The sequence below is a fragment of the Mycena indigotica genome (assembly GCF_014461135.1).
Source record: "Mycena indigotica strain 171206Taipei chromosome Unknown Mind.scaff0017, whole genome shotgun sequence".
Lineage (NCBI taxonomy): Eukaryota > Fungi > Basidiomycota > Agaricomycetes > Agaricales > Mycenaceae > Mycena > Mycena indigotica.
Genome location: NW_023503016.1, coordinates 728,441 through 752,460, shown reverse-complemented (window position 1 = coordinate 752,460; position 24,020 = coordinate 728,441). Strand labels below are relative to the sequence as shown.

The 24,020-nt window shown below is 52.1% G+C and overlaps 10 protein-coding genes across 10 annotated transcripts; 8 read left to right on the top strand and 2 right to left on the bottom strand.

The window, feature by feature from the left end:
* Positions 1–133: 133 nt before the first annotated feature.
* Positions 134–1,568, top strand: MIND_01390600 (uncharacterized protein; the record flags this gene model as incomplete). The annotated part of the gene is made up of 9 exons (XM_037370320.1): positions 134–252; positions 304–322; positions 369–429; positions 483–536; positions 584–660; positions 719–733; positions 786–995; positions 1,042–1,121; positions 1,205–1,568. 9 exons carry the CDS (start codon positions 134–136, stop codon positions 1,566–1,568), a joined length of 999 nt encoding a protein of 332 aa, XP_037213321.1.
* Positions 1,569–1,905: 337 nt separating this feature from the next.
* Positions 1,906–3,216, top strand: MIND_01390500 (Aldo-ket-red domain-containing protein; the record flags this gene model as incomplete). The annotated part of the gene is made up of 7 exons (XM_037370319.1): positions 1,906–1,968; positions 2,017–2,036; positions 2,086–2,183; positions 2,233–2,695; positions 2,739–2,794; positions 2,840–3,017; positions 3,069–3,216. 7 exons carry the CDS (start codon positions 1,906–1,908, stop codon positions 3,214–3,216), a joined length of 1,026 nt encoding a protein of 341 aa, XP_037213320.1.
* Positions 3,217–3,494: 278 nt separating this feature from the next.
* On the top strand, positions 3,495–4,803 carry MIND_01390400 (Aldo-ket-red domain-containing protein; the record flags this gene model as incomplete). The annotated part of the gene is made up of 7 exons (XM_037370318.1): positions 3,495–3,551; positions 3,597–3,616; positions 3,667–3,764; positions 3,812–4,274; positions 4,320–4,375; positions 4,426–4,600; positions 4,650–4,803. The coding sequence occupies 7 exons, from the start codon at positions 3,495–3,497 to the stop codon at positions 4,801–4,803; spliced, it is 1,023 nt and encodes a 340-aa protein (XP_037213319.1).
* A 252-nt stretch (positions 4,804–5,055) lies between these two features.
* MIND_01390300 (Aldehyde dehydrogenase) lies at positions 5,056–5,714 on the top strand (the record flags this gene model as incomplete). Its single annotated transcript, XM_037370317.1, has 4 exons — positions 5,056–5,092; positions 5,146–5,183; positions 5,233–5,426; positions 5,480–5,714. 4 exons carry the CDS (start codon positions 5,056–5,058, stop codon positions 5,712–5,714), a joined length of 504 nt encoding a protein of 167 aa, XP_037213318.1.
* A 336-nt stretch (positions 5,715–6,050) lies between these two features.
* On the top strand, positions 6,051–6,920 carry MIND_01390200 (Aldehyde dehydrogenase; the record flags this gene model as incomplete). Its single annotated transcript, XM_037370316.1, has 5 exons — positions 6,051–6,121; positions 6,173–6,285; positions 6,335–6,454; positions 6,507–6,623; positions 6,676–6,920. 5 exons carry the CDS (start codon positions 6,051–6,053, stop codon positions 6,918–6,920), a joined length of 666 nt encoding a protein of 221 aa, XP_037213317.1.
* Positions 6,921–7,150: 230 nt separating this feature from the next.
* Positions 7,151–8,305, bottom strand: MIND_01390100 (ER lumen protein-retaining receptor; the record flags this gene model as incomplete). Its single annotated transcript, XM_037370315.1, has 5 exons — positions 8,236–8,305; positions 8,111–8,179; positions 7,900–8,056; positions 7,594–7,851; positions 7,151–7,541 (listed from the first exon to the last, which is right to left on the bottom strand). Exons 1-5 carry the CDS (start codon positions 8,255–8,257, stop codon positions 7,151–7,153), a joined length of 897 nt encoding a protein of 298 aa, XP_037213316.1. The 5' UTR covers positions 8,258–8,305.
* Positions 8,306–9,457: 1,152 nt separating this feature from the next.
* MIND_01390000 (Mannose ER-Golgi intermediate compartment) lies at positions 9,458–11,160 on the top strand (the record flags this gene model as incomplete). Its single annotated transcript, XM_037370314.1, has 12 exons — positions 9,458–9,580; positions 9,733–9,794; positions 9,844–9,874; positions 9,927–9,974; positions 10,018–10,080; positions 10,130–10,223; positions 10,272–10,305; positions 10,356–10,473; positions 10,524–10,592; positions 10,647–10,668; positions 10,726–10,828; positions 10,881–11,160. The coding sequence occupies 12 exons, from the start codon at positions 9,458–9,460 to the stop codon at positions 11,158–11,160; spliced, it is 1,047 nt and encodes a 348-aa protein (XP_037213315.1).
* An 858-nt stretch (positions 11,161–12,018) lies between these two features.
* Positions 12,019–14,377, top strand: MIND_01389900 (uncharacterized protein; the record flags this gene model as incomplete). Its single annotated transcript, XM_037370313.1, has 13 exons — positions 12,019–12,259; positions 12,308–12,405; positions 12,460–12,539; positions 12,596–12,639; positions 12,700–12,797; positions 12,857–13,038; positions 13,091–13,320; positions 13,375–13,441; positions 13,493–13,732; positions 13,785–13,924; positions 13,977–14,103; positions 14,152–14,180; positions 14,235–14,377. The coding sequence occupies 13 exons, from the start codon at positions 12,019–12,021 to the stop codon at positions 14,375–14,377; spliced, it is 1,719 nt and encodes a 572-aa protein (XP_037213314.1).
* A 492-nt stretch (positions 14,378–14,869) lies between these two features.
* MIND_01389800 (uncharacterized protein) lies at positions 14,870–20,026 on the top strand (the record flags this gene model as incomplete). Its single annotated transcript, XM_037370312.1, has 11 exons — positions 14,870–15,088; positions 15,140–15,196; positions 15,251–15,286; positions 15,341–16,113; positions 16,169–16,604; positions 16,657–17,373; positions 17,426–17,436; positions 17,485–17,557; positions 17,605–18,016; positions 18,069–19,335; positions 19,408–20,026. The coding sequence occupies 11 exons, from the start codon at positions 14,870–14,872 to the stop codon at positions 20,024–20,026; spliced, it is 4,620 nt and encodes a 1,539-aa protein (XP_037213313.1).
* Positions 20,027–21,861: 1,835 nt separating this feature from the next.
* Positions 21,862–23,453, bottom strand: MIND_01389700 (uncharacterized protein; the record flags this gene model as incomplete). Its single annotated transcript, XM_037370311.1, has 6 exons — positions 21,862–22,161; positions 22,212–22,286; positions 22,345–22,961; positions 23,013–23,139; positions 23,209–23,258; positions 23,327–23,453. 6 exons carry the CDS (start codon positions 23,451–23,453, stop codon positions 21,862–21,864), a joined length of 1,296 nt encoding a protein of 431 aa, XP_037213312.1.
* Between the last annotated feature and the right edge of the window lie 567 nt (positions 23,454–24,020).

Genomic DNA, 24,020 nt, shown 5'->3' with positions numbered 1-24,020 from the left:
TGCCTGGTTGATCCGGCGGGTCAATACCAGCGAGCGTTCTGTTGGCAGTGTTTGGTTGGGCGAAACTTACTCGGACGGGCTATCGCGCATATAAATAAAATGCACGCCGCTTTGGCTTCCTTCCACTAACGACATGGCCCCTTCCATTTTTTCTCGGTTCTTTCCTCTTCTTCTCCTTACCTTGACCTCGGTGGCTGCTGTGGGGGTGGAACTGGAGAAACGCGACGACGCTGCTGCTAAAAAACTCGTTCCGTGCGCACTACTCATTTCTTGGGAGTTCACTAAATGACTTTTTTAAAAAAGCGGGGGTTATATCCCCAAGGTAAGACTTCGTCCCGGTTGTTACTTGGCTCAACATTCCCTGACAGAAATTTCCCGCTGTTTTGGGGCTGATCCTCTACGGCTTTTCTGGCATTCTGCATTGGATTCGTGCGCCGCTGCAACCCATTATCTTCCACAACTCCGCTCATCGGCTGGGTTAGATTTTGCGCGGTCTCCTGTCAGATGGATACTGGCTTTGCCCATCGGCATGATAAGTGAGTGCATCCTCAAGCTCACAGTCTGTTTTTCTGACACAATCAAGCTATGGCAATTGGGTTTGGACTGCGCCTGTACTTTGTCAGCCATATGACGAAAGGCATCTACATTGCCATGTATCTGGTATGTTGTCACTGTTGGACTTCTGCGGTCTTCGTTTGCTTGACTCCTCTTGTCCCAGTTTATCCTTCTCTCTGTATGCGCCTGTGAACTTCAGGATGCCTTTGACTAAGACCACCTCGGGATAGCCTTGCCTCTACCTTGCTGCCGACTACGCGATCCTCTCGCACCTCACGGCGACGTTTGACAAGTCGATCACAGACCGTGCATTACTCATCAGGCCCACGCGCATCGTGCGCATATTCGTCTGGAGCGACGTGCTTACGTTTCTGATACAAGCTGGGGGTGGGACAATGCTCACGAACGATAATCCAAACACCCGGAAACTGGGCAGCAAAGTAAAATTCGTTCAAGTTATGGGCGAAAATTGCTGAATATGATCAGGTTGCGATGATCGGCCTTATCCTGCAGGGCCTTTCATTCATGCTGTTCACTGTGCTGGTGCTTTTGTTTGCATATCGAGTGTAAGTCTCACCCTTCCCCATCTAACAGTAGTAAACTTCATCCCGTTGGAGACAACTTGAACCGAGTTGACTTGCATTTACAGCCGCCGACGTTTCCCTGAAGCATGGGGGCCCAAGCGCATACGATGGGAAGAGCTCTCCCCTGTCTTCGGCTCCACACCCATCGACGAGTGGCGGCCACTACTCTTCGTCGTGGTGATCACCTGCATCGGTATCCTCATCCGCTCCGTCTTCCGCCTCATCGAATTTGCGGAGGGCTCCAATGGCTACCTCCAGAGCCGCGAAGGGTTCTTCTACGCGCTGGATGCGCTGCCGCTCTGGATCAGCATGTCGCTCTACTGCATCGTGTGGCCGGCCCGGTTTACACAGAATACGCGGGAAAGCAGCGCCGCTGCCTTCCAGATGGGTCCCGGGTCGAAGGTGGGGCTGGCTACAGGTGTTGCATAGATATCATGGACATAAAGGATATACTAGATTACTTGCGACTATTTTTTGTTTTCTGAGTCCGTGTTGGATACTTGCTGCAACTTGCTGCGATGATCAATCATGACGTCGCCTTTCCCACGTTGGTAAGCGCCATTCATGTTGTCGGCAGCCTTCCCGAGCGAAACCGAGAAGTGGTCATGTCCACATCGTGAATCGTAGGATTGGTGAGCAAGCGTCTCATCCGTGCAGTATCCGGTCAATGGGCGGCTTGTCGGCAGGTTTCTCACTGCGACGTATATAGTTGAACGGTGGTCGCTTCCAACTCCCAGAATTTAAAGACCCAAGCAAGTAATCAAGAATGGTGCAGAAGACGAGCAAACTCGGGGGCACGGCCTCCAATGTCTCTGTTTCGCGTGTTGCGGTGCGTTTTGAATGCTGTTGCTGGTTGGTCGAACTCACGGCGATGTAGCATGGCCTAATGCTGATGACGTAGGCCTCACTCTAACTGCTTTGTCAGCAACTGAAGCCATACACATAGATGGACCCCGACTCCCGTTCCCGACGAGCAATGTTTCGAGGCGATTAAGGCTGGGGTCGATGCTCTTCCAGCAGGCACGAAGATGCTTCTAAACAGCGGTGCGTCGCTCTGGTCATATATGGGCCATCTACTGACTTGTCTGGGCAGCTGAATTCTACGGGCCAACAATGGGCACGGATAACCTGGAAATGTTAGCGCGTTTCTACGCCAAGTACCCCGACTATGCGGACAAAACATTTGTGGTCGTCAAAGGCGGCTTCGATCGCGCCAAATTTGCGCCAAACAACAGCCCGGAATTCCTCCGCGCGAGCGCCGACAACTGCCAGAAGGCGCTCGGACCCAACAAGAAGGTCGATGTCTACGAGCCTGCACGGGTTGACAAACAGTTTCCCATTGAGGAGACGATGAAAGTGCTGGTCGAGCTGAAGAACGAGGGCAAGTTTGACCATATCGGGTTGTCAGAGTGCAGCGCCGCCACACTGCGCAGAGCCCACGCCGTCTATCCTGTTAGCACGGTCGAAATCGAAGTCAGTGCCTTCTCGTACGAGGAGGAGACGATCAAAGTCATTGACGCGGCAACTGAACTCGGAGTCTCGGTTTTGGCTTACTCGTGCGCATGACTGTTCTATGCTGCTGGCTCTGACTTGCTTTAGCCCCCTTGGTCGTGGTATGCTCACCGGAGCACTGAAAAGCCTTTCCGAGCTGCCAGGTGTGTACCTTTTTGGAATGAAGCGCTCACCTCACAAAAATCCAGAGGGCGACATGCGACACCGGTTTACAAGGTTCAAAGACGAAGAGACCCTAAAACACAACCTCATGATTGTTGACGAGCTCAAGAGCTTCGCTGAAACGAAGGGCATCACCGTCGGGCAGCTTTGCATTGCGTGGGTGGCAGCACAGAGCCCAGTGATGATTCCGATTCCAGGCTCCTCGTTGGTCTTCCTTTGCACCGAGGGAAGCTACCTCTCATCAGAACTTTCCAGGAAACACCCCCGCACCCTCGAAAACCTCTCGGCAGGAGATGTAGAACTGAGCGGAGCAGACGTGAAGAAAGTCAGCGACATCATCGCTAGTCATGGCGGAGTGAAAGGTGATCGCTCGAATGGCATGGCTATGCATCTCTGGGGCTGAGTACCGGTGGTATCTGTTGAATTCATACGTGTTATCTTCAAAAGCCTTTTTACCGTGCAACACGTAAGCGGGGAAGGATAAATGCGGCGCGTCAACCAGGGACCGGCGATTCAATGAGCTTTCTCAAGGGGCGACTGTGTAAACCCAACGCCATGCGCCATGATCGAGGAAGCGTCCCGAGGATTGGTGATTCTCATTATCTCATTTGCGTTGTGACGCCCGCCGCTCCTAGACTATAAAGTCGCGGAAGAGCTTTCAAGACGAACACAGACCCAGAAATGAAGACCGTCCAACTTGGTGGCACTGCGTCCGACGTGAAGGTTGCACAAATTGCGGTAAGTCTGATGAATCGTGGGTAACCGCTCGCTAATATGCATTAGCACGGCTTGATGCACATGACGTAGGTCTACGCCTAACGCAAAGCATTGACAATCTCAAACAATTTGGTAGATGGAATCCACTACCCACTCCCGATGAGCAATGCTTCGAGGCCATAAAGGCGGGAATCGATGCTCTCCCGGAGGGCACCAAAATGGTCTTGAACAGCGGTATGCTCTGGCTTGAGATGGCCCCTAAATCTTATACGAGCCTGCAGCCGAATTCTATGGTGCGGGAATGGGTACAGGGAATCTCGAAATGCTCTCCCGGTTCTTCGCCAAGTATCCGCAATATGTAGACAAGACGTTCTTGATGGTCAAAGGTGGATTCAATCCCAAAACCTTTGGTCCAGACAGCAGCCCCGACTTCCTCCGCAACAGCGTCGACATTTGCCAGCGTGCTTTGGGGTCACAGAAGAAGATCGACGCTTACCAACCAGCACGGGTCGACAGCCGCTTCCCTATCGAAGACACGATGAAGGTGTTAGTCGAGCTGAAGAACCAGGGCAAGTTCGGCCACATCGGTTTGTCTGAGTGCAGCGCTGCGACGATGCGCAAAGCCCATGCGGTCCACCCACTCGTAGCGGTGGAGATAGAAATCAGCCTTTTCTCCTACGAAGAAGAGACCGGCAAGGTCATCGCTGCAGCAAACGAACTTGGCGTTGCGGTGTTGGGATATTCGTGCGTAGCATGATTCTTTCGTGACGTCCCACTGACCCGCTTCAGGCCCCTGGGCCAAGGAGTCCTCGGTGGTTCGCTGAAGAGCAGCGCTGACCTGCCAAGTAAGACTAGCGTCGGTGAAGGTTTGGTATACTAACTTGGATTTCCCCAGCGGGCGATCTGCGACACCAGCTGGCACGTTACAAGGAGGAAGAGCTGAAACACAATCTCCTGATCGTTGAAGAACTCACGGGCTTCGCGAAGACAAAGGGAATTACTGTCGGCCAGCTTTGCATTGCCTGGGTCGGCGCATTAAGCCCCAGAATTATCCCACTGCCTGGCTCTTCGTGGGTTCCTCCCCGCTTTCCTCGGAATAAATTGCTGACGTCTTTCCAGGAAAGCCACTCGAACGCTAGAGAACCTCGCGGTGAGCAAGATAGAGTTGAGCAAGGAGGACATCCAGAAAATCGATGGCATTGTAGCCAAGCACGGCGTCAAGGGTGCTCGAGGATTTGGGGGGCCACCAGAGAAGTCCCATCTCTGGGGTTGAGTTGTGTACCTCTTGTAGCACCATTTTGCTTTGAACCATTAGATTTGGTTTGTGTCAACAAGAAGCTGCTGTCACACTGCTTACGAAGCATGTCAAATCTGCTTCCGTCGACAAGGCTGTGCACCATCAATGCCGCCCTGTTTTGGAAAATTGGACCACTTCGTTCCTCTCCACGACCATTGACGAGACAACGCCCCTGTCGGCGGCTCCACCCTGCCTGTATAAAACCCGCAGCGCCTCTGTAAATCACTCATGCCTATGGACAAGCACATCCGCCGGGGCCACCCCAGTAAGTCCTCCCACTTTTCCCGTCCTCGATGAGTGTCTGAATCTTGGTGGTAGTTACTTTCGGCCTCATCATCCTCTTCGGTCTCTTCGAGGTGAGAGGCACCCGTCGTCTTTCACGGTCTGGTTGCTGACCCTCACCAGCTTGCCCTGTCCGCATGGCTAACCTCGATGTTCAACATGCACCACAACCAGCGCAGTCTGACTGAGCGGGACCGTGTGCGATTTGCACTCTTCACGTCTTCGTGGACGGTCATCTTTTCGAGCCTTATTCTCGTGCTATTCTGGCACTCGGCGGACGGGTCGATTCTCACGAGCATTCTGGTCCATCTCGTATTGTTGCGTTCCTCCGCTTATATCCGCTTCCGCCGTCTCACTTTTTGCATTTCAGCCTCAGCTTCTCGTGGCTTATGTGGGCCGCAACCGCAGCAGCCGTGACCGAAATGCTGGGCGGTGGTCTGAACTGCAAGATCCAGACATCGTATGTCTACTGCAACCAGCTCAATGCCCTCGAGGCTTTTGCCTGGATCGAGTTCATCCTTGTGACGTTTGCTGTCGTCTTTGTTCTTGTCCGTGGCATTATTTCTGCGCGTCGCGGAGATGGCTACCGAGGAGGTCTAGTCTAACAATCGAATGAAAGCACGGACCGGAAAATGCCTTACGATACGCACGCCAGCTGATGTATTTTGGATTTGCTACTTATGAGACTGTATTTTTTTTCAGCATAATGGGATCCTTTTACTTGAACTCGAGCCCAAGTTTGAAGACAAACTACGTCATCGGCACGTGCCTTTTTCATACCTTGTCTCCGATGGCCTTCTAATAACTCCGCTGGCTGAACTTAACTGGCCATAGTACAACGACAATGATCCGGTCGTCGCCAATGTGATCTTGTCATATGCCTTCATTTACCGTCCTTATCAGACGAGAATGAGAGGGACTCTTGGTCGTATTCGATCTTGATGAGGGCTCTGAATCTGCTTGGTTTGTCTACTGTGCTTGTCCTGGCTCAATATGCAGCTGCCCAAACCTGGTAAGCCTGGTGAGTTGACCAATCTAGACAATCAACCTTGTCGCCATACAGGTATTTCCTAACGTTCTTCACCCCTCCTGGATCCTACATCACGTCCTATTCCGGGAGTTTCGTCGCTCCAACGTTGCCCCAGGCTGCGACGTACTATCTCTGGCCTGGTCTTCGTGAGTTTGATGAGTTGTGTGTAACTTCTCGTCTTGATAACCACATTAGAACCCTCCGATAACGCTGGGGTCTTACAGCCTGTGCTCGATGGTCGAAGCGGGACATGGTGGATTGGTTCTGGGTGGTGTTGCTCCAATCCTTCATTGCCCTGGGGAAGTGGCTTCAACGGTAGGCCTGCCTAAACTTGTCTGGATGTCTACCAACTGCTTTCTTTTTCCAGTCGCCAACGGCCAAACGGTCCGCTTCAGCCTCAAGGTCAACAGCATATCGGGCGGGACATGGGCCACCAACTTAACGAGCAGCGCGGGCGGCGCCGCAACGGGGTCGTTTCCTCTCCGTAAAGCAACAATAAGCCAGGCAGTTCTCCGACTTGCTCACGGATCCTACAGCAACCCACCCCATGAACCAAGCAATCATTGCTATCGAGCTGTACAACGTCGCGTGGAACTTTGGCCAGTTCGCGTTCAGCAACGTTGTCATCGTCGCTAATACCACGTCGACAAGTTGGTGCACGAACGGACCGACAAATTACCAGAAAGCAGCTGTTGTGTCAATGAGCACGCCGACAGCCACTGTCAGCGGTGGGCAGACGACTTGCAGTATCGCGTCGGTTATCCTCGTACGCCCAGCCTAAGCAGATGGTTCAGTAAACACGTCCCATGTAAACTTGTGATTTTTCATCTGACTTCTTTCATTTGCTTACACCGACGTTTGACACTGCCCGTTATCCTAGTGTCAGCTAACAAAAGGACAGTGCGGTTAAACTTGGCAACTTGGTGGATGTCATCATCGACGGTAATAGACTTGCTCCACAGTTAGCGCGTCAGCACTATGTAGGAGGACAGACTATTTGTAAAAGTTCCATTAGGTTGACCGTTCTTGCGACTGGTCGAGACCATAACTGGAAGGAAAAATATTGCGCATTATGCTTGATTCTATTATTGGACCAGACACGTATACTGGGAATACAGACGCTTTGGGGGCATCCGCAGTAGCAGTATGAAAGACGCCCAAGTCGCATCGTTCCAAAGTAATATGGTCGATAAATACAGAGAGCTGCGTAGACGGGTCATGCGGGGAGCTCGAACTTCTGGCCTTGGAGCACTCTGGAGGTTGGTTTGTCAGCGCAAAGTCGCAGGAAGAGGGTAAGCGGCCGTACTTTGTGAAGTAGACGTAGAAGAAGTCGATGTAGAGGCCCGTTTGGACGATTCCAGCCGTAACTGCAATTGGGTCGACGACGTTGTCCGAGAAGTATCTGTCCAGTGCTTGTGGGCAACATGCGGAGTTGTAGAGAGGAAGAAACGTACCTGAATATCCAGTTGGGGATATATAATGCACGGTAGGCACCCAGAGCAGCGAGATAGTGCGTGGTGATTGTCTCGGCTTCACCCGTCCGCTGGAGCATGAAGAGTTGTGGGAGAATAGCGACCGACTCGAGGAAAATGGAGAAGGACCACAGAATCTCAGTCATGTTGAAGTGGTAGTTGAAGAGGAGGGACAAGACGAGGGACGGTCCGAGGAGGTATTCGATGCGGAAGGTGTCAATGGATGGGTCGTGTGTAGGTCTATGACAAGTGAGTCTGAGGCATATTTGGCTCGGCATTGGGACACACCTGAAGCGGTAGCGCATAAGGTAGAGGATATAGCAACTGCTTCCAATGAAGAAGAGTTTCATTATGAAGTTGTACACCGAGACCCAGCGGAAGAGGAGGTCAAGGTATCGCGCCACGAAGACCCCGGCATACAATGCTTGGGTTTTGAAAGAAATGCCTGCGCTGGTGTCTCAGTGCCGCGCTACAAGACGGGCGGTAAAAATGGGCTCACCTCGACATGACCGTGTCGTCTGGATTTTGTGCAGAAGAATGAAGATAGAAGCCAAATGGGACAGGTCCCCTAGAGAGAAAGGATTTGAGTAGGCGAGAGCTGGAGGTAGAGCGCGAAGGACCCACCCAGTAACCGGAAGATATTCATCGTGAATGTGAACCCGTTTTGGCCACGTTGACACTGGTAGAGGTCACGCGACCGTCACAGTGTGACATATCCGTTCTTTCTTGGTTTCTTCCATAGGATTTAGAGTTGTTGCGGGCTGCCTCTCAAGTCCTTTTGCTTGGAGCTGGAAATCAAGTACTTACGATGTCTCCGGCGACTACTCGGGTCTGCAACTGTCGATGCAAGTCTGACAAGGGAATAAGCGCTTCTAAGCAATCCATTACTATCCGCGCGATGGCAACTGGGCGCTCCACTGTTAAAACTTTGTACACTTGGTATACAATGCTTTCTTCTATGTTCAAGCCATCGCTCCGACTTGGGCATCCACATGGCCAGTTCTCAGCTCAAGATCTCCTTCTCAATGACCAGGTTACAGGTCGCACTTTCTCGAACATCAAGATGAATATACGCCTTCCATCTTTCTATGCTCTGAATCTTTGCTTAACTGCCGACTGCTAATACATGTTGAACGTCTCCCGTCCTCCCATCGGTGCGAGTCTTCGTACCCCCAAGGAATACGTCTAATGCATGCGCGACAGAACAAACTGAATGGGTATCGCTAGAGGGTCGCACTTATCACCACCCGAGTCCCGCGGCCACTTTCTGGTTTGCGGTCGGCAAGCGGTCTGATTTGATGCGCCGCCCGAATCTTCTACGATCCAGATAAATGACTACGGCACATTGCTACCCTCGGTATACACCGGCCTGTACGTATGGCCAAACGAAAATCTCGACGGAATTTGGCATAGTCTGTTCGGGTGGTGGTCGGAAAGCCGATTGATTTTCGGCTGAAACCTATGAGTAATGGCAGGCCAGGAACAACGGGTGTTATGAGGTAGTTGCGCCCTTTGCTTGGTGTCTGGCTCACTCGCATCGCGCAATTCTTGGTCATTAAGCCTCGGTGTAGATTAGTGTGATTTTCGGCTCAAGCCCCAAACTCTCTTAGTTCCATCCTCAACGCCACAGAGCTCTAAAAAAGCTGAAACATTCTGTTCGGGACCAGTCTTGCTCGGCGCAGAAGTCGTCATTCCGAGCTCACACCAAGCCAATCCCAAAGTCAGTCCAAACTCAGATGATCGTGTCGTCTGTCACGAGTGACACCGTGACCCCGGTGCGTGACACACTTCTGGTTGCTGTCCGCGATTTCGACGAATATTCCGCGTCCGGGCTGGCCTCTTCGACATGATAATATCACGCTGCAAGCAACTCCTCTCGCTTTCTCTCTTCGCTCTTTCCGTTCTCCCCGGGTCCACATATGCGGCCAGCGAAGACAAGACAAAAATCGGAAATAGTACTATTGACAGGGTAAGCTAGGACTGCTTTATACCGACATGGGCGACAAGGAGGGTGTCTTTTGAGAGTATAGTTGCTCTCTGAGATAGAATTCAGGCTGTTGGATTCTCTCTTTTGGTCGTCCTTGGTGTCCACGTATTCACCGTTGTTCATGTTGTTTTCAGACAGTACAACTTCGAACGCACTCACTATTCGCGCCTTACATTGACCAAGACCTGCAAAACCGGTGCGTTTTCTTCGAGGCAACACGTCTTGTGCTGATGCTTCCTCCACAGTTGGTGGGATTTTGGTGCCGACGCTTATGTGGTGAGCACTTTCTCCTTCTCTGTGGCTCCCATGGGTTGCTTACGGCGTTTAGAACACCAACAAACATGTTCGTCTGACGAGGGATGTGCCTTCTCAAATGGTGCGTCATGCTCTCAGCTGCACGCGCTTCTAATCGGCGGAAGGGATGGCTATGGTCTCGTCTACCAATCACAGCATCCAACTTTGTTATCGAGGTGGAATTCAAGGTACGTAATGCTGTTCCGAAAGTATTCTCCTACTGAGTCCCCGGTTCAGGTTTCCGGAGAGCCGGGCCATCTATTTGGAGATGGCATGGCTATCTGGTTGACGAAGGAGAGAGTACAACCAGGCCCCGTATTTGGCAACCAAGGTCGTGTCACTCGTGCTTTCTTGTGGGCGTTTTCTGAAAGACCTCCAGATAACTTCGAGGGGCTTGCCATCTTCCTCGACACGTGCGCCATTTACTTCCAATCTTCCGCCGCGGCCATTTGACGTGCTCCAGATATGCCAACAGCCGACACAGCTATGCCTTTCCACGCGTTATGGGGATGATTGGTGACGGCAAGACGAGCTACGACGTTGGAAACGACGGCGACGGACAGGAAGTGGGGGCGTGCTCGGTAACAGACCATCGACTTCGTGCCGCGGGCAGCCAACTGAGAAATCCCAGGCTAACTTCCGTCAAACTAATGTGGCAACCAAACTGAAGATCACCTATGTCAAGAACCAGTTCTTAGATGTACTTCTCCTTCGCGCGCTCTGTCAACTACCTGTTGCTGATTCTCATATTTAGGTCAAAATTCAATACAGAGCGTGTAAGTCTCTGTGCAACTCCTCTCACACTTTTTTTTTTTTTGACGCGGCTTTCCTAGGGGATGAGTGGACGGATTGTTTCCGGCAAGAGAAAGTATCTCTCATTACTGCCCCGTACCTCGGTTTCTCCGCGTTGACTGGATCCCTCTCCGACAATCACGAGTACGTGACGACTGTCTACTTCGTAATCTGTTACCGATTGACTGCCCATTAGCATTATCGCAGTGACAACGTATTCAGCGGTTCTGTCTGCTGCATCAGCACAACGCGACAAGGGAGGCAGCTTCTTCTCCCGGCGTCCCACCGACGAGAAGGGCTCATGGATGGGTCTCTTCTTCAAGCTATTCCTGTTTGTTGGTGTTTGTGCCGGGGCATATTATGGCTACGAGGAGTATAAGCGTCGTAACATGTACGGCGCTGGGAACTTTGGTGGGAGAGGCGGTGGTTTTGGAGGAGGTGGAGGTTATGGCGGCATGTACGATAAGAGATTCTGACGCTCTAGACCAAAGTACTCCCTTCCCGCAATATAATTCATGAAAGAACTGAAGCGTGGTGTGGGGGTACAACGCCCTATTGGGGAAAGTCGTTTGTGGGCCCCAGCTCCTTCTCGCGACCCATGGGTATCGCCCATCAATCAGAGCCCGTCATCCTCTTGGACAGAATTCTCATGTGCTGCCTTCCTTCATAAACGAGGTTCCTGGACGCCGCTGCAACAAGTGTATTGCTGCTCAATATATTCATTTCGTCAGACAAGGCTGGGACAAGCTTGGACAACGCTTTGCAGCGGCTCGTGGAAGTCGGCAAAGACATCGAGGAAAGCTCACACCATATGGACGGATCGGGAGTTTGCTGCTCAAACGATTCAAGACTTTCAGATCTTTGATGCTGTCTCTAGCCAAAAGCGGGCTAGTGGCCAAGATTTCCACTTTGCCATAGTTGGACTGAATATGCTCATTTTTTCGTCAAGGGATCCAGAGGTGACATTGTAAACGGACCGACCATGACCCACAACTTGCACGACCGCCGATAGGATGCGTCCAGATGGGCGAGACGTTTGATTGTCGACCCAAGCCTTAATTGAGATCTTGATTCCCGATTTTCGGTGGTTCATTTCTTGGAAATCTTGTGGAGATCTCGAAGGCATCATAACATTGTTGTTCTGGGCGTCCACAACTGGACACGTTACCGGCTCTGCGAGCCGCTTTTACTGTGAGTAGCCACTCTTCTCAACACCGTCTATCATTGATTCGGGCTTGTGAAGTGCCTCCGCTTATGGCCAGGGTCTTAATATGGATGGATTAAGGAGGACAAGTCTACTGCTCTGATGATACCGGTCGTCAATCCCGGCGTGCATGCCCCACCTGATAGCATATGGCAACACGGCAAGTAATGTCAGATGTGTCAACACAACATATAAGTCCACAATATTTCGAGCTGCATCCGCACCTTCGCACTTTGCCCTCATCATGCCTTCCGACATCCTTTTGCTGTCGGTCGCTGCTGCTGCCATTGCCTTTGTTTACATCCGCAATCGGCATTCACGGTCCCCCCTCGCTAACATCCGTGGACCAACGCCGGTTTCTCGCTGGAAAGGTAACGACGTCACTGTTTTTTTGACCTTGCGCGCCAACACCGTTCCAGGCAACTTGCCGCAAATTTTCAATATCGAGGGCTGGGACTTCCCGAAATACATCTTCAATGAGTACGGTCGAGTCGCGAAGATGACCGGTTTGCTCGGGGTAAGATTTTGTCCTGACAATGTCCATGTCGCCACTCACACCCAGTCATGACAGAACGAAGTTTTGTATGTCTCGGACCCCCGTGTGGTTCGGCGTGTCCTTCTCAACTTCCCACCGCCGCCGATGGTAACACAGTGAGCCCGAAATACGCCCAAGGCATCTTGCTCCCGGTTTGCTGATTGTTTGCCAGGAGCCATAACCTGATCAACGGTGATGGTCTGCTGGGTACCATGGGTAAGAAAGAACCTGATCTTTCCCAAACCCTACCAGGCACTGACTTCGTGATCTACATAGGTGATCAGCACAAGAAGCAGCGCAAAATGCTAAACCCATTATTCGCGCCCAAACATATCAAGGGCTTCACCAACTTGTTTTTCGACCGGGCAGCCAAGGTGCGCGGTAACGGCCCGATATCTAATGCTTTACTCACACGCACGCTTTCCCCCCCTAGATGAACAAGACTTTCCTCGAGGGATTTGGCATCCAGGAGAAGCCGCGGGTGCTGAACATGCACTACTGGTCGTCTCGCCTGACGCTGGAGCTCGTTTCGCAAACTTCCTTCGGCCGATCGCTCGATCCGCTCGACTCGGAAGACTCCGTCCATCCTTACACTGTCGCGGTTCGCTCCATGCTGTAAGATTAATATCGTCCCTGGTCGCTTACCGCCCTCTTACGCAAAATCTAGGCCAGCCGCGCTCCCGCTCTCTGTGCTCCGAATTACAGTTCCCTACTTGCAATACTTTGGTACCAAGAAATTCCGCCGATGGCTCGTACACAGCCTACCCTGGCCGGCGCTCAACACTATGGGCAAGGTCGTTGATGTTATCTTCAACACCGCGGTTTCCACGTACGAAGACAAGAAGAACATCAATATTGACGAGGACGAGGATCGCAAAGACGTTATGTCGGTTCTGCGTGCGTGTTTAGCGCCACTCCACCCTATTCGGCTTACGATTTTTGAATTATCAGTGAAAGCAAACAAGAAGGTTGTCGCCGAGGATCGTCTGAACGAATACGAAGTCGTCTCGCAAATGGGGTAAGACATCCACGTGAATGCAAGTGCAAGTTTGTTGACCAAGGCGAATAGCACGCTAACCGCAGCCGCCAACGACACGACACCTAATGCGCTATCGCGCATGTATTGGCAGCTCGCGCGGAATCCCAAGGTGCAGGAGAAGCTGCGTACCGAAATTCTCGCTGCCGATTTCGACTTGGAAAACTCCGATCCTGGACAACTCTACGACCAGCTGATGGCGCTTCCTTATCTTGATGCTGTCCTACGCGAAACGATGCGTCTTGATTCGCCGGTGTCAATGCTGCAAAGACGGTTAGTGGTGGTATGGAGCTATGTGACCTGTGCTGACTGGTATGATGCGTAGGGCGAATGTGGATGCGACTATTCCTCTATGGCGGCCGATTGTTGGCGTCGATGGGAGCGAAATTAACACGATAAACGTCTCGAAGGGTACTGATTTCATCCTTGCTGTGTGCAACGCCCATCGGGACCCGGAAATTTGGGGTTTGTTGATGATGGATTTCCTCCTTGGTTGAGCGCTAACCATGCTTTTCAGGCAATGATGTGCTTGAATTCCGACCTGAGCGATTCATCGAGGCGCTCCCCGAGTCCTTTACCGATGCTGGGCTCCCTGGTGTCTACTTCCAAACTTTACCGTTCGGTGGCGGATTCAAGGCGTGCATGTGAGTGTTATTTGTCACTTCTGGTTCTGTTTGCTTAATACTGGGCAGTGGCTACAAATACGCTGAACTGCAGATGAGTGCGTATCAAATTGCTTCCACAGTCGCCCACATATGCTAACTTGTACTTGCAGAGGTTATGCTCTATAGCTTGCTGTCGTCGTTCCGTATGGAGCTCACCGATGACGAGCTGGTCTGGAACATGCATATGGTTGCGACCCCGAGCATCGCTGGCGTCAAGGGCTCGCAGCTTCCCATCAAACTCACTGCATTATAAGCCATCGTTACACCACTTTTTTATTCGCTATTCTGCGGTAATCGTAGCTTTGCTGTAACTAACTACTGTACGAATGAGAATCGAATTGTAACTTGTACCCAACCAAAGCCTGACGAACGAGTCTCTCGAATACTCTGTTGTTGCTGTTACACGGTAATAACGCTTCCCCTCGAGAAAGCTACCGTTGTTGAACGCGAAAGTACCTGAAGTGTGTGTCTCCAGTCGAGCTGACCTAATTTGGCAGGTGTACAGTCAGCGATCACACGACGCGCAAAACACAAATGCATTTCTGCACCTTGAACAGGGACTACCAGCCCATTGGCTTTCCTCTCGCTCTGCGGCCGCAAAAATCCCACAACGCCGCCTCCTGTACTCTCTTCTCGTCCAACAAACGCCACGAACCGTCTCGTGTAGCCTGAGATTGAACGGCGAAGCGCGGTTTGGGTTGTGTGCTGGGTTGTTTGCAGTGGGTTCAGTAGGACGACACGCATAATGGTCCCCAGCGGCTCTGCTTTCCCCATGGCGAACGGTCGGAGGAGTGATGGGGACAATAATGGAAACGGGCTGTCCGCGAAGGGCAAAGGAAAAGCAAGGGCTGTTGACGCGGCACAACCTGTAGCTTCGACATCTTATGTGGACGGGGCCCGCCTCGCCCTCATTTCAGAGAAGGAGGCAGAGCTGGCCGCTGTAATTGACCGGCACGACGATTTGGTGAGTTGTTTCTGCACTCGAAACATTGCCCACTAATCCCGGGCGCCACAGGTCAGAGAGCAATTTCACCTGGAGAAGTTCAAGAGAATGGTGGAATATGACCCAAGGGTGCGCATACTGTGTCCCGCCTAGCTATCCAACGTGAAAAATTGACATTTTTAGGCTGCGAAACAGGACGATTCACCAGTCTTCCAACATGTGCGTGCTCGATGGGATATTTCTACCACAACCGCCGCTGACTACCATACATAGTACAAAGCACAGTATGATCTTGGAGACATTACTGCCTCGGGATCCGTTAGTCCTCGTCGAACGCGTTCTGCACGTGCCACACTTGCTAGGCTAGGCGCCTCTGCTACTCCTGCGAGGCGACCACCCGTCTCTGAAGAGGCCCCGCCACTTCCTAACCCTCCACAAAGAATCGTTGTAGACAGAGTCGCGTCGCCACTTCCGCCTGCACCTGTTGAACCACCACCTCAAACTGTATCAGTGAAGGGAAAGGGCAAAGCCAAAGCTACACAAAACGACCGTATTTCCATATCATCCTCGGCAAGTCGGCTAGGCACTCGCTCTCAATCGCTTGAAAAAAGTTCGGGTTCAAAGTCCACAGCCAAACGAAGAGCAGACCCCCAGCAAAGCCATGCTTCTCCTCCTCCTCCACGAAAACGACGCAAGCTGAATGGCACAACCAGCATTGCTGTGATACGGAACCCAATTACTCGACACTCACCACCGACAACATCCATATCTGCTCCAGTAAATGGACAAACCTGGCGCAAACAGGACATTCCAGTCCTTCCTCCCAACCCACCTCCCCCTCTACCGATCATAAAAATCAAACGCCAGCTCCCCCCGTCCACTCCTCCCCCCGCTGCCTCCTGGGAGCGCCGAAACTTACATGTCTCCCTCTGGTATAAAACGCGTTCGTCTTATCGTTCGCCGCCCACCTTCTCGTTTTCTTTCGCACCATTGGCAGCGACCACCAAAACCTCAATTCGGATCGTCGCTCCCCGCGTTTTTGAGCAGTTATGTGGAACTTGACGGCGAAACATATTCCGTCGACCGATTAACTGGTTCTAGCGAGCAGGTCGTGGAACTAGTGAATGCACAAACCTCTGTGTGGGCCAGAGCGGACGCAATGAAGAGGGCCCATCAGTGGTTTGGCTCAGATTTGTTGGATCCTCTTCGTCCAGGCCCTGATTACCAAGGCACGCGTGAAGAGATCCAAGACAAATTTAGTCATGATGAGGTCGATCCTCCGCCGACAGATGCCTGGTCAAACATAGTCGCAATTATCATCGAACGGGGTCGCGAGCAATATGACTCTTCGGAGTCGGAACCTCGGAAATTGCACGGACAACTCATTGCAGCCCAAGTTGCTGCTCGAATACAGGGTTACTGGGATGGTGAGGCGGCGAGGCAGGAGAAGCGCCGTGTACTAGAGGAGCGACGGATGAGGGGTGTCGCAAAATCTGTCGGAAAACTCGTTATTGCTGAGTGGAAGAAGGCAGTTTTCGTGAGTTACATTCTCATTTTCCCTGTATCATTTTCTGGCTGAGCTGCTGCAGCATGTTCGCCAGCAGGAGCGGCTAAAGCTGGAAGCGGAAGAGCTTAAACGTGGGCACGAACATCTCGATGCGATACTGGATCAGTCAGGGCATATTCTGGTCACGCAGCACAACGACTTGACGCGGGGGGCCGAGCGCCGAACTCGGTCTCCAAGCTTGTCTAGTGTCGGCCATTGGGACGAAAGTGAATCAGAAGAGCAAGAGGAGGAGAGTGATGAGCAAACGGACGATGATGATGGCGAGAGCAGAACCAGCGAACGAGCAGAAACTGAGATGAGAGATGTGGGGGACGAAGCAGTTTCAAGCTCGGCACTGCTGGGCTCATGGGATACACAGGCAGCTCAAGAAAGCGACCCTGAAGAACCGCCTGGATCCCAATTACTTTCCGACACGGTTGTTGCTGACCAAGACGACGTGTCAGGAGACAATGTCCCGAACACAGCGTCTATTCGTGCCCAAACCCCCCTTCTCGAGGACATGGAGTTAATAGCAGTTGAGGAAGATAGTGTCGAAGAGGACGAAGATGTTGCGCCGCCGACGCCAGAAATACCATCGTATCTGCGACCTTATGCCGTTGCGCCGGTCGAATGGGATCCAACTAAACGGGTCGTTCCACCTCTCCTTCTTCGCGGAAATCTTCGGCCGTATCAATATTCTGGCCTTGAGTGGCTCGCTAGCTTGCACCAGAATAACTTGAATGGAATCTTGGCTGATGAGGTAAGCACCTTCACGAACATCGAGACAAACTGCTGAAAAAAAACCGTTTTAGATGGGTTTAGGGTAGGCAAGCGACACGAAAGCTTGACACAGTTACTCATGATATGATAGCAAGACCATCCAGACAATATCACTTCTTGCACATCTTGCCTGCGATCGCGGAATCTGGGGCCCCCATCTAATTGTATGCCCTCATTTTCTTTGTTTCAATGCATCTCTTAAAACAAATAGGTCGTACCAACGAGTGTTCTGCTCAACTGGGAGATGGAGTTCAAGAAATTTCTTCCTGGCTTCAACATTATCAGCTACCACGGGAACCCGAAACGGCGTCAAGAGCTGCGGCGCGGATGGAGCGACAAGCACCAGTTCAATGTTTGCATCACGTCTTACACTCTCGCCAGCAAAGACTCGCTCATCTTCAGACGGAAGCAGTGGTACTACCTCATCCTCGATGAAGCACACATGATCAAAAACTTCAAGTCGCAGCGATGGGCGACGTTGCTCATGTTCCGCTCGTTCCGCCGTTTGTTGTTAACAGGAACTCCACTCCAGAACAACTTGACTGAGCTTTGGTCGTTGTTGCAGTTCTTAATGTCTGGCTCTGAGTTTGTCAACTTGAAGGAGTTTGGAGATTGGTTTTCAAGTGTGTTTCCATTTTGTGCATCAGGACATCAACAGGACCAACACCACCATAGATCCGTTGGAAAGGGCCATCGAGGCAGGCAATGTCCAGGACGAAGACACGCTTCAACGGATTACAAAACTGCATACCGTTCTGCGTCCCTACCTTCTCCGACGCCTGAAGCGCGATGTTGAGAAGGAGCTTCCCAGCAAGTTCGAGCATCTCGTTTTATGCCCGCTGTCCAAGCGCCAACGCTTTCTCTACGACGAGTTCATGTCACGTGCCCACACCCGCGATGCGCTCCATTCTGGTAATTACCAGAAGATTGCCAACATCCTGATGCAGTTGCGCAAAGTGTGCAACCACCCGGACCTGTTTGAAGTCCGCCCCATTGTCACGTCTTTTGCTATGGCGCGGTCGGCGGTGGCGGACTTTGAGATCAAGGAGCTTCTTGTTCGTCGACGGCTGTTAAGCCAGCGCGATGAGGACATGCTTGATATAGACTTCCTTGGTCTTCGATTCATTGACAGGCAAGGAAGCCCGTTACTTGTCGCGCGAGAGACAAGACGGTTGGACGCATCAGCACAACTGCCATTTGTCAACGACGTTCTGGGTGTTCCGCCTCCGAAGGACACCCGCACCATCGCCGGGTTCAGAATCTACTCTGCGTACCAGAAGCGAGCCGAGTCGATTGCGCATTGGAGACATGTGGCATATATCAACGGACAACGGTGTCACGCTTCACCTATCTATTCTTTGGAAACTCTGGAGGTTGTTGGTCGATTAGGCCCAAGACCTCTCCTCCCCTTGCCCCATTGCAACACTGCTGTCGAATACTGGGATACTTTATACAGTATCAATGGCGCAGTCAAGTCGTACTCGGCTCGCGCTCAAGACATGGCTGACATCATCGACCGTTTTGCATTTTGCACACCTCCTGTGGTTGCGCTTGATCTTCCTCGCATTACATTGGCCGGCACTCCTCTCCCACCCGAAGCCCTTTCTCCTACATTTGACACCGTCCTTCACCGTTCAAGCGTCAAACTCCAGATTGCTTTCCCCGATCTGTCCTTGTTACAATACGACTGTGGAAAACTGCAGCGCCTCGCCGATCTGTTGCGCGAAAAGAAGGCGGGCCAGCACCGCGTGCTCATTTTCACGCAGATGACGCGTATCCTCGACATTTTGGAGATGTTTCTCAGCTTCCACGGCTACCTTTACCTCCGCCTTGATGGCGCGACCAAGATCGAGGACAGACAGTATATCACGGAGCGCTTCAACGCCGACCCGCGTGTTTTCTGCTTCATTGCCTCCTCGCGATCCGGCGGCGTGGGAATCAAGTGAGTGCCCTTTTTTTTCATATATTACTGCATGGCCCCCATCCTTCCATCTTTTGCTTACGTTCTTGCTAGTCTCACCGGCGCGGACACGGTCGTGTTTTACGACAGCGATTTCAACCCGCAGATGGATCGGCAGTGCGAAGATCGGTGGGTCCCATTCCGATCTCCATCCAACAACAATGCATCTGATATAAGCACACACACGCCCAGGGCGCACCGCATTGGGCAGATCCGCGATGTGCACATTTACCGGTTTGTGTCGCTGCACACCGTCGAGGAGGCGATGCTGCGCAAGGCGAACCAGAAGCGCTCGCTCGACGACCTGGTCATCCAGAAGGGCGAGTTTGACTGGCGAGCGCTGTTTGTCAATGTCGGGGATGGCGATGGCGATGGTGATGGCGCGGCGCTGACGAGGGCCCTGGAAGAGTTTGACGATAAGGAGGATGCACATGCAGCGGTTGTCGCGGCACGGGAACAGTTGGCCCGAGAGGGGCAGGACGAGGCGGAGTTTCTTGATGATCTGGAGCCTGCTAGTGGTCGGCCACCACCAGCAGTTGCTGCTCCTACAGAAGAACAAGCTGGAGGACAGGAGGAAGAGGAGGAAGATGATGATGAGGGCGGCAGTGTAGCCGATTACATGCTTGCATTTGTGCAGCAGGAGTTAGAGTATTTCAGAGAGTGGAGGGTATAACCTCTGCTCTATTTTGCATATCTTAGTATTTAGCATTATTATCTTGTGTTTTTTTCTCCAAATAAGGCAGCTTTACGCCTCTGGGCGGGCTTGTGATGGTGACAACCCTTGGTGAGTGGGTAATGGGAGACCCGTTTGATTATTGTGTCTGGGTGGGGCCAAAGGCCGCTCCGGAGCTTGGCGGGAGGGCAAACTCTTCAAGCCGAACCACACGGGGCGCGTTGCCAAGTTGGCAGGAAGTGCCAAGGCACAGGTGGCCTAAATCTTCTGAGTGACTGAGGGAGTCAGACTGTCAGACTGTGGGTCAGGCTGTGCAAGGACTCCTTCTAAGAACGCGCACCCGGAACAGAACAGACAGATCGTCGGGCCTGTGAGTATGGCGAGCGGGGTAGATTGAAACCGAAAGGGCCTGTTAACTCGGTCCCTTGTCGCTGTCGGTGGGCAAAGGTTCGAATCGGGCCCGATGAGTCATTGGCACCTCCTTGCACAGAGAAAGGTAGTTCTTCAGACGATCTAAGCAATGGAGTACATGGTATGCTATTGCGCATTATATATGCAGGCCCCGCAAAGGGGGTGATCAGACACCCTGGCCTCTTCTGCTCCTCCTCGCCCCTGTTCCTGGCCGCAGAGGGGATGATCATACATCCCTTGCAGGCCAGGCACTACTCCTAACCTCCTAGCACTCCTCCCCAGTCCCCTAGTGTCGAGTTGGGCTCGGCAACGGCTCGATGTGTCGTTCTCGGTCACGTGCTTCCCATGTGTGTGTTTCTCCTACTGGGGCGCATGTTCCCCGTTGTCATGTGCTGCGTGTTACGGGCCCGTGGTGGCCTGACACCAGTACTGGAGTGGACGGGCCGGGTCTTATCCGTGACACAGACCACCCAAAATCCGCGTGGGAAGTAGGAGGGTGGGTCAGAGCGCAGCTGGAAGAGGCATATCAAACGTCGTTGTCAACAGATGCGTCATGTGTGACCCACATGATCACTGTTTTTTTTTTTTTTGAATCACATTTATATACCGTGTACAAGTATTCGTGTGCTACTAAGGCGCGGTGCTCAGAGAGCAAGGGCCGGGTTGGGTTGAGTGTCATTTACTGTCCTGTGGGGGTTGATGTATAGGTTTCCATGTACGAGGTTGAGCAGTATCTGATTCGCTGACGTCCTGCAAGTTGTTTGGCGAGCGTAGAGCATGAGGGTCATAGGGGGGCATAATTGGGCGGGTTGGCAGTGAGTTTGGTGTGTAAAAGGGCTATCCCGCCGCTCTTGAACATCTTCAAGTCATCCTTCCATCCATCTAACCATGGTCCTTGATGTCACCCACATCATCTTCATCGTCAGACATGACATGATCGCCATAGATCATCTAATACAAGTACATAAAGCCCACCTGTCTCAGCGTCCTACACTGCCTTATCTATTGCTAGCAGAGCTCATGCCTTGCCCCACTATGTAGCTAGCAGTATCCTATTGCTTTGTTTGAGGTATGAGTATAGTACCAAGAAGATAATGTAACAGGAGGTGGTTGGAAGTACATAATATATGTATATGGTAGGGTATTGAGGCAGTTGCAGTGGGTAGAAATACAGTGGAATGAAGGAGACACAAACACACACAAAAGAAACCAGCTGCGTGTGCATTTGTGTCTCCTTCACATTTGTGTTTTGACATTGCTTTTGCTTTTGCTCATGAGCATGAATGCATGATATGAAGGGCAAGACTGAAGAAGTGGTGGAAGTATGCTGCAAGAATTTGAAGAAGAAAGGGGCACTAAAAGCAGTGATGAGCATGACTTGGCATGATATGCACTAGGGGCACTTACTATGCACAATACAACAATTATATGCGCTCGATCCCGCGCCGGAACTCGGCAAGGAACTGGGTCATCCGCTCCTCCGCGTTGTGTTCCTGCCAAAGCACGTCAAACGCGCTGGGCGTGAGTGCACCTGGTCCCGGTGGGTCCTGTTTGATCGCTTCGTAGACAGCCAGCAGGTGGCGTTCAGTATCATTGGAAGGCGGCGGTGGCGCTCGCGGTGGCAGACGGCGTGGAAGAGAAGGACGGGGCGTCGTAGAAGTAGAAGTCGAAGTCGAAGATGTCGCCGGCCGGCGTGGGCGCGGGTCTATATCTGGCGGCGGTGTCTATGAAATGAAATCAGAGGCTATTATTAGCAAAACAAAAGAATACCAACATTATCTGCGAACGAGGATGATGACGCTTGTGTCTGAATGGTCGGTCGCGCAGAAATGATGGGTGATTCAATCTGCTGCAAGCAAAAGTTAAAAAACGGGGGGTAGTTGATTTGGTAGATTTTGGCTACGCACGCGGGCAGAAAACACGGTTGAAGCACGGGATTCGGGCCCGTCCGACGGAGGCGGCGAGTATAGTGCTTGAGACGAATATGACGAGGAAGAGGATGATGATTGGTATGGAAGGGTTTCGATGATTGGCAGCGAAGAATAGCGGGCAACAGGAGTATCGGACTCGGATTTTATGGCGAGGGACGGGGCACGGGTCGATGTTGGGGTTGGAGGGAAGTAGGAGTCACTTGGCCGACGAATGAGAGGTGTTTCAACGGAAATGGGTGATGCTATTGGCTCGTAGTCGTCGTCATAGAGTGATTGAGAGACACGGCGCGGGGGGAATCGTTGCGCAAGAGGAAGATCGTCTTCGTCATCTGAATCGACCTCCATTTCTTCTTCTTCATCCTCGTCGTCTTGGTCAGGCGTCGTTTTGGTGATACCAGCCTTCTTGTCGTCGAGCCATCTTCGAATATCGTCCTCGGTTGGGAGCGGGTTATTCCCTTCGCGCGTGTTCCGCTCTTGGGGCCAGGCGTCGTGAATCCAATGATAGCGCATTGAATCATGGCTGCCTTCCGGTATGCACTCCCAGGCGCCAAGCAACTTGCCCAGCATCTCCGCCGTCAAGGAAGGATAACGTGCTGGGCAGAACAGTCAGTCCAGTCCAAGAAGACAGTAAGCTGGCGACCGACCATTCGGAGGCACAAACGGCGGGAGATAGACAGGCGCGAGCTCGCTGTGCTTTTTCTGCGTACGGCGTTTGTTGCGGAACCAGAAGTAGACCCGCCGTTCGTTGCAATCCTCCTCGCCAGGCACACGCTACAAAAAGTTAGGCTCAGTAAAGTCGCGAGAGTGTAGTGTGCAGCGACGCGCCTGGAGTAAAGCAACGAGCTCTAAGCGGCGCGCCATCTTGGGCGAGTTGTCTTCCCTCCATGCAGCTAGATGGTGGGAGAAAGAAGAGAATCAGCGACAGAGATTGATGACCCGTGCAAAAGCGCAGACAGACCTTGCAATATGAAAAGTGCCTCCGGCGGGAAGTGGCGTATCTTCTTCTTTGTCGGGTCTGCCGACTGGGGGGTCGGGTTGGAGTGTAAGCCAGGGGGCAGTGGCGGGGCGCGAAGGTCAAGGGCCATCGCGAAGAAAGAAGGCCAATTGATTTCTCAGACTTCACGCTCAGCCACAGCCGCGGTTTTTGACCTTGGGAGGGTTGGTGGGGTGGGGTCAAAAAAAGGAGCACCCAATATGACCCGCCTATTTATCCACCTGCACTCCCATGCTTTGTCCCAAGCCCTCAACCCGCCCCCCGAGCACGGCTTCGCACCGACCAATCCAAGCCCACGCCGATTATGCAGTTTCAGCGGCCCGAAAGTAGCAGTTTGACAGCAAAAAGTCGGATTCCCACGCACTTTACATATTGATCCGCCACGGAAAAGGCAAGTTGCATGCAGAAAAGGCTATCAAAGATCTTCTGATGGACACACAAATGGCTGCCTGAGGATCCAAGGTCCCTGGGGTCTTGTTTGTGCTTCTTTTGACATGTGCCGCAGAATATGCTAGAACAAAAGGCAAGGTGGTAGCTTTGACCAGTGTGCATTCCAAACTGCCTGAACCATACAAAGAGAATAGACCAGGATTTTATAATCCTGTTTTACCAGTTTGTCCAGACCAAAAAAAAAACCAGCCACAAAGCTAAAATATCA